At 52.1% G+C, this 18888-nt stretch overlaps 5 protein-coding genes across 5 annotated transcripts; 2 read left to right on the top strand and 3 right to left on the bottom strand.

Annotated features, from left to right (window-relative positions):
* Positions 1–12: 12 nt before the first annotated feature.
* On the top strand, positions 13–1747 carry AFUA_1G05320 (putative disulfide isomerase; the record flags this gene model as incomplete). The annotated part of the gene is made up of 3 exons (XM_745188.2): positions 13–335; positions 398–405; positions 472–1747. The coding sequence occupies exons 1-3, from the start codon at positions 183–185 to the stop codon at positions 1745–1747; spliced, it is 1437 nt and encodes a 478-aa protein (XP_750281.1). The 5' UTR covers positions 13–182.
* Positions 1748–1951: 204 nt separating this feature from the next.
* On the bottom strand, positions 1952–5444 carry AFUA_1G05310 (ribosome biosynthesis protein KRE33; the record flags this gene model as incomplete). The annotated part of the gene is made up of 2 exons (XM_745187.2): positions 2249–5444; positions 1952–2156 (listed from the first exon to the last, which is right to left on the bottom strand). The coding sequence occupies exons 1-2, from the start codon at positions 5242–5244 to the stop codon at positions 1952–1954; spliced, it is 3201 nt and encodes a 1066-aa protein (XP_750280.1). The 5' UTR covers positions 5245–5444.
* A 248-nt stretch (positions 5445–5692) lies between these two features.
* AFUA_1G05300 (putative capsular associated protein) lies at positions 5693–9966 on the top strand (the record flags this gene model as incomplete). Its single annotated transcript, XM_745186.2, has 8 exons — positions 5693–5816; positions 5923–6651; positions 6711–6769; positions 6851–7173; positions 7237–7656; positions 7706–7855; positions 7907–8337; positions 8400–9966. The coding sequence occupies exons 2-8, from the start codon at positions 6608–6610 to the stop codon at positions 9964–9966; spliced, it is 2994 nt and encodes a 997-aa protein (XP_750279.2). The 5' UTR covers positions 5693–5816; positions 5923–6607.
* A 277-nt stretch (positions 9967–10243) lies between these two features.
* Positions 10244–11445, bottom strand: eng3 (glycoside hydrolase family 16 protein; the record flags this gene model as incomplete). The annotated part of the gene is made up of 3 exons (XM_745185.1): positions 10244–10534; positions 10610–11036; positions 11093–11445. The coding sequence occupies 3 exons, from the start codon at positions 11443–11445 to the stop codon at positions 10244–10246; spliced, it is 1071 nt and encodes a 356-aa protein (XP_750278.1).
* Positions 11446–12546: 1101 nt separating this feature from the next.
* Positions 12547–17459, bottom strand: AFUA_1G05280 (CORVET complex membrane-binding subunit VPS8; the record flags this gene model as incomplete). The annotated part of the gene is made up of 3 exons (XM_745184.1): positions 12547–16559; positions 16652–17078; positions 17133–17459. The coding sequence occupies 3 exons, from the start codon at positions 17457–17459 to the stop codon at positions 12547–12549; spliced, it is 4767 nt and encodes a 1588-aa protein (XP_750277.1).
* Between the last annotated feature and the right edge of the window lie 1429 nt (positions 17460–18888).

The raw sequence follows: 18888 nt of genomic DNA, 5'->3' as shown, positions 1-18888 counted from the left end.
TTTTGATCTCCGCCGTCACATGCCAAGAGCTTCAGGACACCTTGCTTCAACACCCAAGTAGACAGCTCTAAATACGCCTGCTGTCCACGTTTGGACAATCATGATACTTGGCTGGTGTGCCTTGCTACTACCTACTCTCTAGTCACTAATCACCTAAGTTACAGGCACTGAATTTCTTCATTATGATGCAGCCAAGCTCTGCACTTCTGCTCGTGGCATCGCTTCTGGCGGCTTCGTCCGTTAACGCAGATGGACTGTACACTAAAAAGTCTCCTGTTTTGCAGGTTACTCAGAAGACCTATGACCAGCTGATTGCTAACTCTAATTACACATCGGTAAGATGGCCTCGAAGCGTAATGTGCCGTAGGATGTCTGTATGCGCTAACACTTCTCTCAGATCGTAGAGTAAGCTCCCCACCCTCGCGACTAGTCTCATCGACAAGCTTCTAAAACGTATGCGCACTACTCCAGATTCTATGCTCCTTGGTGTGGCCATTGCCAGAACCTCAAACCTGCATACGAAAAGGCAGCCAAGAACCTGGAGGGACTGGCCAAGGTAGCGGCTGTGAACTGCGATGACGATGCCAACAAGCCTTTGTGTGGTCGGATGGGCGTACAGGGTTTCCCAACTCTGAAGATCGTCACTCCTTCCAAGAGACCCGGCAAGCCAAAAGTGGAGGATTACCAGGGAGCAAGAAGCGCAAAGGCGATCGTCGATGCTGTTGTGGACCGAATCCCGAATCATGTGAAGAGGGTCACGGACAAGGATTTGGATCAGTGGCTCTCCGAGGACCAGGAGTCTCCCAAGGCTGTTCTGTTTACTGAGAAAGGTACTACGAGTGCCCTCCTCAAGGCCGTCGCCATTGAGTTCCTCGGCTCCATCAAGGTCGGCCAGATTCGCAACAAGGAATCCAAGGCCGTGGAGAAATTTGGTGTCAAGGAATTTCCTACCCTCGTCCTAGTCCCTGGCGGCGATAAGGAGCCCATCATCTACGATGGCGAACTCAAGAAACAAGCCATCGTCGAGTTCCTCAGCCAAGTCGCAGCTCCTAACCCCGACCCGGCCCCCGCCTCAACCGACGCCAAATCCTCCAAGGCCACCAAGTCCGCTAAGTCGCCCAAATCCTCCACTATCCTCAGTGAAGAAGCCGAAAACTTGAAACCTACCGCATCCCCCGACCCAAAGGTCGTCCCTGATGACGCCACAGAGTCAAAGCCCGCCCAGGTCCCGATCCAGGCACCACCCATCCCCGTACTCCCTACGGCAGAGGAACTCGAAGCCGCCTGCCTAAAGCCTACATCTGGTACCTGCGTTCTAGCACTTCTCCCTGAACCCCGCGAAGGGGATGCAGACGTGTCCAGTCCCGCGAAGGAGGCGCTAACCAGTCTATCGGAGATCGCGCACAAGCACGCCCAGCGCAAGAGCAAGCTTTTCCCGTTCTACAGTATTCCCGCTATCAACAGCGGGGCCAAGACTCTACGGGCTGGGCTGGGATTGTCCGAGGACCAGACCTCAGTCGAGATCATTGCTCTGAATGGACGCAGAGGCTGGTGGAGGCGCTACGACGCGTCGGAGGCTCAGGATTATGGCGCCGTGTCTGTGGAGGCGTGGATCGACGCCATAAGACTGGGTGAGGGGTCGAAGAGCAAGTTGCCAGATGGTGTTATTGTCGAGCAGAAGGAGGAGGGTGATGTAGAGGCCAAAAAAGACGCTGATAAAGAGAAGGGTGACCATGATGAGTTGTAAATCCGAGATAGTTTGTATGCTATGTACCCTCAAAGCAAGTGGTTGTTTTTTTTTTCAAGGATGAGGGTATGCGATATGCGAACCTCTATTCAAACTTTTTGGATATACAAGGCATATATACAAACGTAAAACCTCTTCACAAGAGAATACCATAACACCGTTCTTTCATGCAAGATTGGAATGATTCAGGTTCAGGTGAATACTTCATGCCTTCTTTCGTCCTTCGGTTCCCTTCTTGATGATCTTCTGTCTTTTCGACTCGATCTCCTGCTCATAGATCTCTCGCGCAGTCTCGCCCTTCTTCCGCTTGCTGGGTTTCGAGGTCTTGATGCTGACGGTTGAGGCGCCTCCGCTGCGGATCTGCTTCTCGGCTTCCTCCCACGCAGCACTGCCGTTATCGATCTCGTATCTGGAGGCTAGAAATCAGTTATTGTTCGTCCGACGACGAAAGTCCACAGAATGTTGTACGACAGTGGGACTGGGGGGTTGGGTTCGACTCACTTGTCCAGAGGTAGAGAATCAATCAAGGCTCTCTGCTTTTCCCTTAGCTCTTCGTCGACCTGCTGGCCGCCCTCGCGCAGCTCATCTTCCAGCCCTGTGTCCAGGGGCTTGAACCGCTCGTCGACAACCTCGTCGTGCGCATCAGCCGAGGATTGCGCAATGGGCACCTTCTCCGCGGGGAGCGTCTCCGCGACGGCGCCTTCGACCAAGCCGCGGAAGTAAGTTGACATCTTGCGGACGATCTTGAGGAACATGGCCAGGAGCTGCGATGAGGGGAGGTTTAGCTCCTTCTCGATGTCGTCGAGGTTCTTGCGCTGGAGGCCAATGGCGAGTAGGATGGACTGCTGGACGCCGGAGAGGTTGACCTTCCCGCTCAGGCGGCCGGAGAAGTAGTACTCCGCAATGGTGGGAACCATATCGAGGATGACGTGGTAGTCCAGCAGGTTGTTTGCGTAGCTGTCAAGGCGCTTGAGGTCGAAGGGGGAGAAGGCCGCGTCGAGATCACTCTTCGTGAGCAAAGAGGGGGTGTACGAGGTGTCGAGCTTAGCGCCTGCAGTGGCGGATTCGCAGATGCTGAGGGAGAGAACAGAGGGGAATTCTCGGAATTGGTAGGAGAGCAAAGCTATGAACCGCTTGTGGAAGTCCCGAGCAAACTCCCCGAGCCAGCTAGCGTCGCTGGCTGCGGAGGCGAGTGTGCGCAGCATCACACAAGAATGTTCACCGGTCAATTCGTTTGGAGTCTGGCGAAGGTAGACAGGAACGAATGAAGCGCGCTTCCAGAATTTGTGCAGCGGCGGTGTCAAACCGTAACTGACGCCGACGTAGTCCAGTGCGTCTGGACGACGCTCGGAGAGCTTGCCGAACAGAGGGGGCATAGAGCGAATGTCCCGAACATGGATGTTGTCATCAAGGAGAGATGAGTTGGCGAGCTCTTCATCAGTGACCCTAACCATCTCTTCCTGCACGTCGGGAATTTTCTCGGAGAGGTCCGTAAACTTGCCCTCGTAGAAATCAATCAGAAGCTCCAGAGCGCGGGATCCATAACCCATGTTCATATATTCTGGGTTGGTTGCAATGCGCACAATTCGGGCGCCGGAGAGACTGGCAAAGTCTTCATCCTGGTACTGCTGGCTGACAAGCCAGGGGATCAAGTCGCCACCGGCCCGTTGGCCACGACTTAAGCTGTTCAGAACACTTTGTCTGCTGATACGACCCTCCAGAGCAACTTGAATGACGCAGAGAGGCTCAGGAAGCTTGGTAGCCTCCTCGTCGATGGGGGGCACCAACACGAAGAGCTGATGCGCAGGTGCATCGCTCATCAGTTGGAGATCGTTAGGAGTGTTCTTATAGTGGCTGGCCACGTACAGAGCCATCATCTGCTGCAAGAACTTTTCAGAGACCGGGTGGAAAGAGAATAATGTGTCTCGGTTGACTTGCAAGAGTTGGCATTGTGACGGGTGTGGGCAGCCCTGTGTGTTGATCTTGGACTTTGGCAGCGTGGCATCCAAGCACAAGACTTTATTTAGCCACTTTTCCACTGAATCCCCAGGGGCGTAACGAATAGGTTCTGACAAAGTAATCTCTCTAAGCGAGCGTCCACCCAAGTTCTTCTCTGCGCTCTTGGCAGCCTTGCCTGTGGCTCTATCAGCGATATCTGTATCGTCCTGACCGTTGGCCTTCAGGCCACCCCTGGACTGCTCGCGAAGCTGCTGGATCAGCTTCAGGGAGAGCGACCGGCCAGTGCCTTCATAACCATTGATGGTGGACGCCATGAATACCAGGTATGGGCCCATCAGTTTGCGCACCAGGGGCAAAGGGATGGCTGCAGCCTCATCAATGACCAGAAGCTCCGCCTGGCCGAGAACGTGCGCATCCTGGGGTTGAATATATTGAATGGTCTGACGATGCTGACGATGGATGTTGACTCTCACAATAGCCTTATTGAAGTCCGGGTTGGTGGATTGAAGGATGGTGTAATCCACGTGATCGAGATATCCAAGAGCATCGAAACCTTTGAAAATGAATTCAAACAGGGTCTTCAAGTTCTCCGGGCTAGGGGAAGTGATGAAAATGTTACTGTATCCATGAGCAACCGCTGCCGCGATGGCAACACCAAGAGCTGCCGACTTTCCCCGACCTCTAGCTGCAGTCAAGGTGACGGTGCTGCGAAGGGTCTTCTCGGCGATCACGTCGACGAAGGTCAACAGCGCCTTTGCCTGGTCAACAGTGCGAGCTAGGCTGACCAAGGAGCCTACTGGCTGAGTGTCTGCTAAGCTATCCTTGATCTCTTTCAATTCCTTCTTCGTGCCTGTGTTGTCGTCAAGGGTCTCTGGCGGTGGAAGAGGCTTCACGTTCTTCCCACCAGAGATTGGAAGGACATTCAACTCATCATCAACCACCAAGCACGAATCACAGCTGCCAAGAGAGAGGATAAAGCGCTCGTTGAAGCGGGCGACCACATCATCATGCGCTTCGGTCCTATATCTCGAATGAATATCCATAGACAAAGTGTAGAGCTGCTTCAAGCTCTTCATTCCCTTGAGCAGAAGCAACACGATACCACCTCCTTCGACGGTCTCAATGGTACGGGCAAGCAGGTTCGGCGTGATAGCTTCGAAATCTTGTAGAATGCACATTCCGTAGGTATTACCCAAAATCTTCTCCGTCTCTTTGTAGTACACATATCGGATCTGGTTGAGGGTGATAAAAAGCTCGAAGGGGTCCTCCTGGTTAGGTTCTCTGATTCCTCGCTTGATTTCCTTCTTGATCTTCGCTTCTCGCTTCTTCCGATGGCTTGTGAATCCGAGGAGGTCTTTCTTGTATGCCCAGAGGACCGATTTATTCTGCTTGACATCGACGCTGGACATAATGTAATGCAGGTTGACAATCACATCCTTGGCGCGGTCGCCGACCACCACGAAGAAGCTTCTCTTCTTTTCTTGTACATTATTCCGAATGAGCGCGGGAATGCGCGAATCAATTGCCTTGCGTGGCATTCTGATCTAGTCTTCCGCGTAGGGTCAACCACTGAGGGTGATGCTCACAACGGAGCAGCGAGCTTTCTGTCGACTCTGCCGTCTGCTAATATAGGTAATAGCAAGGCTCAGAGTGTTAGGGGCAGACTAAACAAAAATGAAACCCATAAAGAGAGGGCGCAGAGAAGAATCGGAATTATCACGCCGTATCCTCTCAGTCCAAACTGATTATTAGGGAAAAAAAATTGTTATCAGCAACTGCTGATCTGCCATTGTCTACCGCCTGCCATAAAAGATACCGCCTAGGGGAGAAGGTAGTCACGTGCACCACTTTTTACCCAGATGTCCGCGCTTTGCCTGAAACAGAACAGCCCGTTCAGTCTAACCAAATTGGGGACTGGCTCATTGTCGACTTTTGACGTTATCCCTGATTAGGTCGGTGTACTGTTCCGTCAACTGTGCTCAGGTACAGGAAGGACACCCACGGTTCGTGACAGTATGACAATATCATCCATCAAGAAAAGCGTCCCTGGAAGATTCAGTGACTTTTTATCAAGGACACGACGATGTCTACAAAGTTCGAAGTGCCCAAGGTCAGTTACGCTTCATTGGCAATGATTGGACCCTGTGCTAGCATAGCACGGACAACAATCCACAACAATCCTAGAGACTGCCCAGGTTAAGCCAACGAATGACCAGAATTAATAGCATCCAATGTGCCGAATTCGGAGTTATTATTTCCTCTCTGAACTGATGGACTTGGTCTACCATCGGCTGTCGATCATCAAACAACAACGCAAGGCCAATCGGAGATTACTACTCAGACTATCCGTGGAGGAGTCTTGCTGCTGCTGTATCTCTACGTGCCACGGCGGAGACAGCAATAAACAAATGCCCGTTCGGTTATCGCACTCAAAAATGCTCCACAGGGTCGCAGCAAAGTTCCTGAACGGCCCACTAATCTGCCAACTCTCCCCATGGGTCCAGAATGACTCGTTGACGCAACCTGTCCCCTGGTCTAGCCTTATTCGTTTCCTTTTTTTTCCCCTTCATCGTCCCTGTTCGCGCCGTCATCACTCCATCTATATCGTTACTACACTCTCCTCGTTTTTTGAGATCTTCCTTCTATTCGGAATCGTGTCCTGTCGTAGGTCACCTTACTCTGCACTGGAAATATCCTTATTCTGCCCGCCTTGGAACTTTGACAGGACACGAGATTTGGAAATTCAACCTGCAGTCGCATTCGTCCACAGCTGTTCAAAGCTGTTCAATTGTTTCGACATTATATGCAGTATTAATTAGAATGAGCGTTTTCGCATAAAATAAAATTGGCAATGGCTCAATAGCGGCTTTCTGGCTATCAAAAAGCAAAAGATCTTTGGATATGATTCGGCTCTCCGCGGAGACGGGGCTCAAAGCCTCATTGGGGTAGGAAGATCTGTGCAGGATTGCCTCATGTCATGTACTGGTTTTGACTGAGTCAACAGGCTGTTTCTTATGAGTTGCATGTTCCTAACGACTTCCTACACGACGACATTCGCTTTTGGTAAGGGCAGTCAAATTATTTTTGACCACAGGCAGCGCGGAGTTCAATTTGAGAGCTAGTGCTCACCAACCGTTGTTACAGATCGGCCCCACCATACGCTCATCTTCGCGTCCTTTCTTTCGGGTGTATCGCTCTTGATTCTAAGCAGATTCGATATTCCTATTCCACGCATACCCCAACCTCAGCACAAGTACACTGCGATCCCTCTCGCCGAACGCGCCGATCAACCATCCGGAAATGCGCCTCTTGCGCTGAGAAGTCAGACCAGTGACTTCTTCTCTACAAAGTCAGGTAGTCGGAAATGGTGGACCAAGATTGCCTTGGTTTCGATGCTTGGCTGGATAAGGGTAGAGTTGTATCGCCAAGTGACCGTTAAGATTGAGTGCGCGCCGGCTGGATACGCAGTAAGTGGGCTTTGAACAAGCAGATAAAGCGGCACCCTTGGACTAAGTATTACGTTTCCCCAGTACGTGATACCATTCCTCGTTTCGATCTACGATTATTGGCGCAATCGACGATCTCGTTCGATCACAGACGGCTCAGATGCCGATTCAGAAATCTCTCTCGATGCGTGGATTCACCAACTGGTCAACACTGCCCGACGTCTATACGCCTTTTTTTGTCAGAGCCGTATGCGATACGTTATATCGGCTGCTTTTCTTATGATTGGGGGATTAGTGGCATCGGAGTTTCAAGAAGGCATACAGTCGACTTATATCTGTCCCATCAGTTCGGGTCAATATTCCCTGGTGCGGTTCATCAGCATTTTGAATGTCTTGCTTGACTCGGTGATCTTGATTGGTGTGAGTGAACTGTTTAGGGAAAGCACTGAGCCTCGAGAAGGCAGAAATACACATTTTCTGGTCTCTTGTGGTTTCGGCCTAATTGTAAGTGTACTGTCCACCGGATGAAGTTGTGGTCTAACGCAATGGATAGGGGGTTGCTGCTTTTTGGACGTTAATCGCAATCATTCTCGCAATTCGGGCCAGAGATCAGAATGATGGCTTTGTCATCTCTTATTACTTGCCAAGCACATTCAATCAGAGTCTGTTGATGACACTGCTCGTACTTTCCGCTTCCCAGCTTGTAAGTTATGGGCATAGATACATTCCTTTGGAACCCACTGAACAGTATTAGATGCCATTTTACGACATAATCGGAATTTCCATTTTGGCGGGCTTCGTTATCGGCTGCTTCTCGCTGGCCGCAACATTGTTCGATGGACAAGAACCCTTTCCATTGATCTATCCATCACATGCTTTCTCCTCCCTTCTTGCTACCTCCCTTGGGGGTGTGTTGTACTTGTTTGGGCGTACGGCATCCAACGAAGAACCACCATTCTTATACAGAGCAAATATTGTGATGCGAGTGTTGTTCTCGACACTTTTTGGCATTGGCATCATTCTGGTCGCCAGTCAACCGGTGTTAACGAACTTCCATACTATCGAGCTGTTGATCTATGAGAACATCAAACATCACGGCGCGTGGTCTTCTCAGGCGAAAAGCAGCAAGACTCTTGCCGATGCGGTTGCGAACTATCGCAAACGATACAGTCAGCATCCCCCACCGTGAGCTGCCCATTAGCGTGAAGTGATATGAAATTGCGCCCAATCAACTGACTGTTACATAGGGGCTTTGATAAATGGTACGAATACGCCACCAGTAGGGCTTCCGTTGTGATTGACGACTTTGATCAAATCCATATGGATCTTCTCCCGTTTCGTGCATTGTCTCCCGCAAGGCTCCGAGACCTGACGCGCGACTTGGCCACAAACCCATTCAACGACATTGGGGCGATCAGCATTAGGAATGGCACGCCTAGAGTACAAGAGGGGATCAAACCCACTCATGCCTGGATGGTCCTGGGTGCTGCCAAAATGATTGAGAACTTTGCTCAATATTTACCCGACATGGACCTGGCTTTCAACCTAAACGATGAGCCACGCGTGGCTGTTCCCTGGGAGGAGGCATCCAGATTGGGGATGGAAGCAAAATCCCATGGCCCGACTCCCGATAACAGCGTATCGACCGTATGGTCAGCGGACCGTGGCAGGCAATGGGCTCCTATAGAGCCAGCCGATCAAACGACCGAGACAGTTTTTACAGATAGCTCTATGCAACCCATTTTCGACCGATATATTCGCCAGCTATGTCCTCCGTCGACGAAAGCTCGGACCAAACGGGTCTGGGACCGGCGTCATATGTGCTTGGACTGTGTGCGGCCGCATTCAATGGGTCAGTTCCCCCTGGATACGAACAGCATGAGCGACATATGCCATCAACCAGACCTTGCATGGCTTCATGGGTTTTTCCTTTCTCCTGCATCCTTCAAAGTATCCCAAGTCTTGACGCCTGTTTTCAGCCAGAGCAAAGTGTCTGGATTCAACGATATCCTGTTTCCTAGCCCGTGGAACTATGTGGATAAGATCAAGTACGAGCCGACGGATGAGTATCCCGACCAGGAGTACGAGAAGAAGGAGAATACGCTTTTCTGGATCGGCAGCACATCGGAGGGAGTGAGTCGGTCAGGGGCGTGGAAGGGGATGCCTCGCCAACGTTTTGTGCACCTAATCAACAACAATACCCTGAGCCACGTCTCGGTCTTGCTGCCCGTTGAAGGTACCGACAGCTATCGGTATGAGGTCCTGGACGGCTCAGCTCCGACCAATCTCCTCGGACTAAACACCACTGTTCACATCCTGAATCCTGTTCGATGTGGCTCGGATTGCGGGGCGCAGAAGGAAGAGCTGGGCGCCGCGTCCTCGGTAGATTTCCAGAGTCACTGGAAGTATCGGTACCTGTTTGACCTAGACGGCGCGGGCTTCAGTGGTCGATTCCTTCCGTTTTTACAAAGCCACAGTCTCCCCTTCAAGACTGGCTTGTTCCGACAGTGGTTAGACCGGCGGGTTACTCCCTGGCTCCACTATGTTCCGATTGATGTCCGTCTGCACGGAGTTTGGAGCACCCTGGCATACTTTTCTAAATTCGACGTACCAGTCACGGAAGGCCCCGACGGTCAGCCTAAAGATACAATACAGCGACACGATGCTCGAGGCAAGTATATTGCCGAAGAGGGCCGCAAGTGGGCCGAGAAGGCCCTGCGGAAAGAGGACATGGAGATCTACTTCTTCCGTTTGCTATTGGAGTGGGGCCGCCTGACGGATGATAATCGAGATATGCTTGGATTCAAGATTTGATGACCGGCTTGCTAATGTTTTTTTGCTTTGAATGATGATCGACATAGCTAATGTATAAATCAATGTCAGGCTACTGATGACAACCCCTACTAGACATGAACTGATAGCTTCTCGCATATGAACGGATTGTAAATGTAACAACATATGTAAGTACATCAAGAGATGAAACACATGTACCTCGCCTCCAAATTATGATGTACACTTATAGATATAAACAGGGGTATACTCAAAAGACAAATATGTACAATATCCCCAATATATGATACCCTCTAGACTCTCACCACTTACCAGTGCCCTCAAGAAAGCCACGACCATGCAGACCAGGACTGCGCCTGCCACCCTTCCGAGGCAACTGCACATTCAGATGGCTAGTGGCATTCATCCTCATGTTATTACTCTCCCCAGGCGCATCCTGATACACCTTGAGCGATTCAATGAGCCAGTACGCCTCCCGGAACGCAGAGGGGTTATTCGCGACGAAATCCTGGCACGAGGGCGCCACGGACGCACAGCTACCAGAGCCCCAGACACTGCCTGCCCAGCCGCCGCAGAACGTCGTATCGAAGACCTTATTTGTTTTCCATCTGTCAGCCCGCGGCAAAACCCAAGGGGGACAAATGGAGCGGGGACGGAAAGGACATACAATCTGCATCTCGCTAAAGTGGGCATCAAAGCTGCAGCTTCCCGGGGCAAACTTGGCGAGCGGCGGGCCCCAATTCGTCGGGTTGGGTGTGCCGGCTCGGATATCCGTGGGGGTGGATCCGCGAGGGAAGAACCAGATGCTGATACCTGCAGAGGTCCACTCTGTTGCGTAGATGCCGCCGCCGGCGTTGTTGAACCCCGTCCCGTAGGTCCGGCTTGAGGTGGCAGCGATGCCGCAGCCTGCGTTGGTGTCTTGGCTGGGGGCATAGTCGTAGCAGTTGCTGGTGAGCAGGGTGCCGGTGAAGCCGCCATTGGCGATGGAGCAGCCGTCCGTGGAGTGGAGGGTCATCTGGTTGACGGGCTGGGTGTTGACGCCCTCGATGATGTCGATTTCGCCGTGGGAGGGCCAATCGGGCCCGAGCATCCAGCTGCGCAACCTTTAGCATGAATTCATGCCTGAGGGGGTTGAGGGGAGCGAACGCACAAGGCAGGCCAGGTGCCGCAGATGCCGCCTGGCATGTGCTCCAGATCCAAGATGATGAGGCCGTGCGTGTAGCTCTTTGTGCTGGTGAGGCGGACGCTCTGCCGGCCGCTGCTGCCGGCGACGTTGGTATGGTCTACGCCCATGTAGACGGCGCCGTTGGCGAAAATCAGGCCGGTGTCCTGTGCGGTGTTGCGGTCGACGTACGAGACGAAGCCGCCGGTTGGGTCGGGGTCAGTGAAGAAGGAGAATTTGTCGAAGAAGGAGGTCGAGGTACCGTAGTCGTCTTCGAGGACGTAGGCGGCCATGCCGGTGGCCGAGAAGCCCAGGATGGGGAGAGTCGACCGGATGTACATTTGGGCTTGATTCAGCTGCCCAGCAGGAATAAAAGGAGTGTTTGATCTATCCAATGAGTGTGGTCACAGTAGGAAAAAGGAGCGACAGCACAAGGCCAAGTGAGAGGGAGTGTGGTGATTCAAACAACAAGAGAAAAGAACCATCTTGCTCGTCCAGATCCATCTGAATATATACATGCCATGCATGTCAGTCAGTCAGCTCAGCTGGTAAGCAGAGCAAAACGAAGCTCTTGTATTCAATGCACTAATGCACTAAATACAATGTGGCGCCCCGCTATGATGGAGAAGATGATGCATCCACCGGCACCAGGCCAGGCCCTGCGACCTGCTGTGGAGTCAAAAATGAGATGCATCAGAGGCCATGTGGACATGACAACATGGAGCCAGGTAAAAGGTCAGTCATCTCTCCACCGAGAGATGATGAAACGGGGAATTTGCGGGCCTTTACCCAGCCCGGAGCTCTCCTGTCAGAAGGGCTTCGTCAATATCGATTACAGCATCTTACTGAACGGGAACAGTAGTCACCGGGACATAGTGAAACAGCGGCTTGGATCAATCACATTCTAAGCTTTGTTAGTTGGGATGTAATTTTAACCATGCAGGATCAACAAGCGTTGGAAAAGGGGTCTAGTTAGTGACTTGACTGGACTCGTCACGTCGAGTAAGGCGTGAATGGATAGATCCATTTGCTCTAGTGAAGAAATGGCTCCGGTGTCATCTCCTTCCCCTGTAGATGCCGCTTTTCTTGCAGATTCTCATCTATCTGATGTCAAGAATGCATCGGGATATAGCCAACTGCCGACTGCGGTTTCTTCATGGCTGTACCGCGCGCGGCGCACGAGGCCATGTTGCATTAGCGTCAACATGCCAATACAACTATCGCTATGTTGTTGCATCATTTCCGTTGCCTTACAATCCTGGTCTGCTGATAAACTCTTATGCTGCCAAACTAGCCCTAACGCGTTCTTTCAGATATGCGGAGTCCATGGCATGGCATGCCTTGAGAATGCGGAAGGGGGACAAAGCAGGGCTGATGCATAGTTTACATCATACGGAGTTATGATTAGAAGAATGATGACTAGGTGGCTTCCAAGTCCCTGTTTATGTACAAGTCGGACATGACAACTCCAACCCTGTTCCATCCGGCGCAAAATGGGCCGAGTTTCGCTTACCACGACGGCCAGCCTGAGTCATGTCCACCAGACACTGATGGTGGTACAAATGACGGCACGAAAATACAACGGCGGGGCCGATGCGCTTTTCGTCGGCATTGAGGAAAGGCTCGTCAGCTTCAGGTGCTCCGACACCTTCCCGATGTTGATGGTCATGCTCCACATGTCCGTTGTAGTGCAGTGACGGACCAGCGGCTGCGCCCACGGCAGCAGCCTTTCCCTTTCCCCTGGCAGTTGCAGGATCAAATCTGCCTTCCAGCAGTTTGATCGCCCGCCGTTGCCGCTCCCCGTCCTGTCTTTTCTCCCATGCTTCCCAGTACTGCGACCCCACCCCGGGACCCCAGATGCGCTGCCGGCAGATCTCGCACGCTTGCCCCCTCGGCCGCCATCCCCGTTGGCGCAACCCCGTGACCTCCTCCACATGCACAAAGAGGTCTCGATCGAGCATGCCATTAGCCAGAGCCAGTAGAGATTTTTCATACGTGTAGGCGGAGAAGACCGATGCCAGAACGGCACGCAGCTCGAACAGCGATGGTGACCAGCTGGCAGCTCGAGTGAGAAATGCACGTAGGATGCGGAGAAAGGTTACATCGGTCCGCTCGGCACTAGGTGTTGCTCCGCCTAGCTTGACCGTGCTGGACAGAAGAGCAGTGAATACTTGTTGAACCAGAGTGCGGACGGACGACATGAGTTGGGCGGTATTGTCACCCGGTGAAGAGGTCTCAGGGGCCATCTGGGTGAGTTTGCCGTCATAAACTTGCTGTCCCCGCACCAGAGCAAATACACTGCTCGCGGTGCGAACTACTGCTTCAATGAGATCCAGCCACAAGGTCTCGTTGAACGAGAGAGGCTGGTCCAACGCGACCTTGCTGCCAGTGCCGTTCCTCTCCGGTCGCGACGTCTTGGTTGTCTGGCTTTGACTTTGGCACAACCAGATGCCAACATGCGCGTACTTGTCCAAGGATTCAAGGAGATCGGTAATCGCTTCGGCCGTACTGGCTGAGTCGGGAGACACCCGCGCACTCTGCAATATTCCCACCAGACCCGATTGCAGTGCTCCCAAGTGAGCGATGAGCCGGTCCATTGCAGCTCGCACCTGGCCTTGTCTCACAAGCAGAATGACGGCCGCATCGACCACCCCGCTCTCTTCCATGGCAGGCAGCAACTCCTCCAGATGTACATCGCCCGCTCGCAAGTCATCTACGAACTCCGCAACGTGCGAGGGGTTGTACCTGCAGAGCAGCTGCACATATCGCTCAATCATCCAGTTTGCGACGTTTCGGGGAGCCCCTGCCTCCGCAACATCCCGCGTCGGGCTTTCCACGACAACAAGCAGATACTGATACTGCTTGTAACCGTCGTCCTCCAGAGCCTTGAGGAATGTCTCATGCGTTTCGGGGACGAATTCCTGCATTGTCTGCGCGGCTTTCCTTACATCAATACCAGCTAGTTGTCTTGCACGTCTCTTGATCACGTCGATGACATCTCGTCTTTGCTTTTTGCCCAATATAGAGCCGGGACGGAGACAGTCCTGCAGACAAGTGAATACCGCTTCCTGCTCGCTGGGGTCCTCAAGATAAGTAAGTATCAACTCGGGGAATTGTTTCTCAGAGCGATATGTGGATTTCAAGATTCGGTAGAAGCGAGCTTCCCGGAAAAGGGGGATCATGTTCTGAATATCCGGAGGATGGTAGATAGACAGTAAGTATTCGGCACTGAGCTCACAGTCGTCCGCCATCTCCTCACTCGGGTAGCGACATAATCGCACCAGTACTTGATGAAGTGTAGTGCCAGACAATAGGATATATTGAGGGTATTTGGGCAGGTTGCGCGCAACGAACATGTCGAGGTAGATGGTATCTGAAGAATCGAAAGAAGTAGGCGTCATAACCTGGAACAGAATGCTGATCAGGTATTGGCGGTTGATGGAGACTCCTTGCGCGGGGATCTCATCGGGCTCCTGGTCGTTGAGGAAACTATCCTCAAACGCCTCGTTCAGCATGCTCATAAAGCTAGATGCGTCAAACTTCAACATGGCATGCAGACTCGGAAACCTTCCTATCGCTTGGGAAGTGCCAGATTGGTTCCCAGAGAAGAGGTAGTCGTACAATGCTGTCTTGGCTCTCGTGGCCTCAGCATCGTCCATCTCTTCACCAGTCGGATAGATGCGGCCGGTGAGCACAAACGAGAGATATGGGAACATTTTTGCAGCATTTGCATGTAGATTGGGCTCATCTATCGAATCCCCGTTGACCAGAGATTCTGCCTGCGACGGGATGAGCGCAATAAGTTCCTCGAGTGGGCCCACGTAGTCACCAAGGCAGCGGTTCCATACATATATAAAGGCGTCGTATAAATTATAGTGTTTGCAAAGATTTGTGACCTGGTCAATGTCCATCGTTGTGGTATCGAGTAGACAGATGATCTCTTCCAATCGGCTGGTCGAATGATTCGTGCTGAAGTGGTTGATTAGAGCCTTGACAGCAGTTGGAGGGAGGGAGCGCACTGCTCCGTCCACGATATAGGGCTCAAGAGCATCGAGGAAGACACCCTGGGAATCATGCTCCTCGTACCAATTGAAGACCTCATCCCAGAGAAACTCGTACTCCGCCATACTAACACAGGCAGATATCGAAACCTCGGCCAGTTCCTCGAGCTGACGGCTTTCGAGGCGCTCGTTGTTGGCTTCTGCGTTTCGGCCAAAAGCAAACTTCAACGAGGCCGATACAATCTCCAACAGTTTTTCGCGAACAATAGGTTGCCTCAGCGCATCCTCTTCCGGCAGACCTACGGTCAATTTCTCGGAACTACCCCTATAGTATGATGTCGCCAATTGGATGGCACCAATGAAATCACCAACCTCCATGAGTGCAAAGAGCCGATCCGCCCAGTTGGAAAGAGTCCCCACAAGTGCTTCATTGAAGCCCATCAAGAAGAGACGTCCTTTGTACGAGCGGAAGCTCATGTAAAAAGCATCAGCGACAACGCCATGCATTGACGTATCTTCCTCATTCAGTTGCTCAACTAAGGAATGCAGCTGCGAGGAGAAAAGGTCGACATGGTATATGTGCCGATTCAGCAAATCCACGGCGTCAGTCACTCGCATAGAATGGTCCTCAAGAATCAGCAGCTGCTGAGTGATTGTGAGCACCGCTAGTACTGAGCGACTCAGCCACTGCACGGCAACGATCGCCTCTTCGGCCTTCCATCGGCTTCGCGGTGTGAATTCCAGAGCAGGGGGTCTATCTCCACGTGGCGGTTCATCCATCTCCATCTCATCGACATCCAGGACTGTCAGCACGTTGGACCAACAATAAACAAGCTTCGTCTTAGAAGTCTCAGAGTCTCTGCCCTTCAACTTAATTGCTGGAAACCAAGCCAGCGCGCCGGTCATCGCACCGTGGGCGGCAACCTCTTTCGGGCGTGGTGACTTGTATTGCGTTTGCGCTACGGGTGTCGTGGAGACAATCACGAGGAGGTAGGGCGTCAGCATAGCGACCAGGCCCAGCGAATCGGTTGGCTGTTCGACGTTACCAAGAGGGAGAGGCGAAAAGGCAAGGACGGAGCTCGGTCTCCGGGTGCGATGATCCTCGGCGGAGACTTCGGGATACCGGCCCAGGATACGTGTTGTCTTCACCGTTCGACCTACTGCGCCCATGCCACGAGTGGCCAGATGCGAGAAAGCCATTCCTCGCTTGTCAGCCGACACCAGCGCAGTTCGTCTCGTTCCCAGGAAGCCAAGGTGAATCACCGACACTCCTGCTATGTGACCATCGGAGGTCCGAAACTCGAGTTGATTCGTGGGTATTGGGGGTATGTGAAGGAAAGGCCGAGCAGAGCGCGAGATCTCCCATGTGAATATGTCGCCAGAGGCATGGCCCCCGGCGACTGTGGAGTGATCTGCTGAAAGTGCCAGCGAGGTGATGGCACCACATTCAACAGCTGCCGTAACAGTCAGCCTTAAGTCAGTGTATAAGGGGCGCAAAAAAAAAAAAAAAAAAAAAAAAAAAAAAAAAAAAACCCAACCAACATACCCTTTGTTCCTGTTCCAATGATGGTCTTCAAGCTTTGCTGGTAATCAAACACCAGAATGATTCCTTTAGACGTTCCAATCACAATACTTGTAGAAACCGCCATGCACGTCGGATGACCAAAGTTCCGCTTGCCTACTTCTGAGAATGCTTGCCCGGTAATCTTTCGAAGCTTGGTCCACCGAATTACATCCCAAGGGCCTTGAGGGGTTTCAGACTCTCCGGTGATCGGGGACATGCGGCTTGTAAGGGAAGACTTTCGCGAGTGAATATGCGACAGAAACGGCGAGGATGGCCGGAACCCGAGAGGGGAGGAGGAGAGCCTCGACTGAAAGCGGAGCTCGAACGGACGATGAGAAGGGCTGGGACTAGGACGAGGAGATGCTCGGAGCGCCAGAGCACTGCTGCTTTGTGGCGAGAGAATGGAGCCCTAGACCAAGTCAGCATGTCGATCGACAGCATTTCAGATTGCAAGCACACCGACATGTAAAGAAGGGGTATCATCCGGTGTCGAGGCTGTCTCATTGGGACTGCCAGCAGCAGCGAGCTGCCCGATCCGGGGCGTTACTGGAAGATTGGCAGCCCCGTTGTCAGACGAGGGCATCGTTCTGTCTGGCGTCTGGTCTTGGTCGGTCTCTGGGGAGAGATCCTCCTCAAAGTAAGCCATTGTACCATTTTCCGGTTCATTGCCGCCCCCATCGCCTCCTAGAGACCCATTTTTGGCAGGTATGAGAGCTCCCTCATTCTCCTGGCCCAAGTCCAGCTCATCCTCGCGGTCCCGGTCATCACTGCCCTCAATATTGGAGCTCATCAGCAGGACGTTCGCATAACCATCTCTCTCTATTCATTCAGATGGCGTTAAGGGGCCGTGATAAGGAACGAGACCCAAAGCCTGGTGCCCGGGAATTCGGTGTGGAAGAAGAGGCGGGTGCGTGAAGGTTGACCGACGAAGCCGATCGTAGGAGGGACGGGTATCGGAGGTTCCAGGTGATGGAATTGACACGGCGATAACTCGAAATCAAGGATGTTGGTATCAATGGTAGACCGCAAACTCCATGTATACCTATGAGACAGAAGGATCAATAACCGTGGCCGGTTCTCGCGCGGCGGATGAAGCAGCTCATTGAGCTGGAGCTGATCCGCCAGAAATGGTAATGGGGAGGCTGGCTTGGCTGCCTGCTAACTACGGAGTAACTAAGTATGCTATCATGTCACCAACCCCACAAGCCACGAGCGGTCACAGCCTGCCACTTTCAAGATTAGTATATCTACATGTGAGGAGAATTGAGACGGAGAGGTCGCCTTTTGATGAAGTCTGAATTCAAACACTATACTATCATTACTGTTGATGTCCAATAAACCAGAACCAGTTGATCACCAATCGAACCTGGGTTGTTGATGGCCTGTACCTGAGATTCATGCCTAAGGCTGCGATCAACAAAGTATCCAAGCCTACGGAGTACCTCTCCTCTGCTGCAATAAGTAGGGAGTAGTCATAAGAGAGCTTGGTTAATGGTAATGCCATATTTCGAGCATAATCCAATAATAAACAATCACAATACTCTTCTTATTCGTCATCTCACAAATCCAAGCGAAAGAATGCAACCAGAAAGCCCCACCCTACTCGAGGCTAAATATGAGAGAAACAAAACAACATCCAACCATTGATTCCACTGACTCAGGAGACAAGCAATCTTTAACCGCAATCCATCCATGGTTTGTGGGCATAGTTACAGTAACTGGCAGACACTTGCTGGCGCGCTGGACCTGCAGGTGATAACCTCATCCAGCCTGATCGTCCTATCAATCTGTCCCTCTCTCTGTCCATCACAAACTAATTGTGCTCCATCCCACCAATTACCAAGCTTACCTACCCTCTACACGTCATGCCGGTACCTTGTCCCTCTTGGAGCGCTATAGCCCGCAGGGTAGTATCAGCCTCCATCCAAGTCGGAGGTTATTCCACAAGTATCGACGTACATGATGGGAGCTGATACTACCCAGGTGGTCGCGTTGTGGTCACAAGGAGCGGCGCTGTACTGTGATCCACGACATTCTTCAAAAGGGGGACGAGGACATGCATGATCTGATCATTCCAGTGATTCTTCTTTCTTCAGCTGAAAGGAGATATGAATAAGAATCAAGCTTATCCCACGTAGCTTTGACCTGGAGCCGTCTCTTCACATTACAGCCTATTTCTAACCTCTCTACATATAGGGTTTTTTATACTACAGCTCAGC

This window comes from Aspergillus fumigatus, chromosome 1, assembly GCF_000002655.1.
Source record: "Aspergillus fumigatus Af293 chromosome 1, whole genome shotgun sequence".
NCBI classification, from domain to species: Eukaryota; Fungi; Ascomycota; class Eurotiomycetes; order Eurotiales; family Aspergillaceae; genus Aspergillus; species Aspergillus fumigatus.
This window is presented reverse-complemented; position numbering and strand designations above follow the sequence as displayed.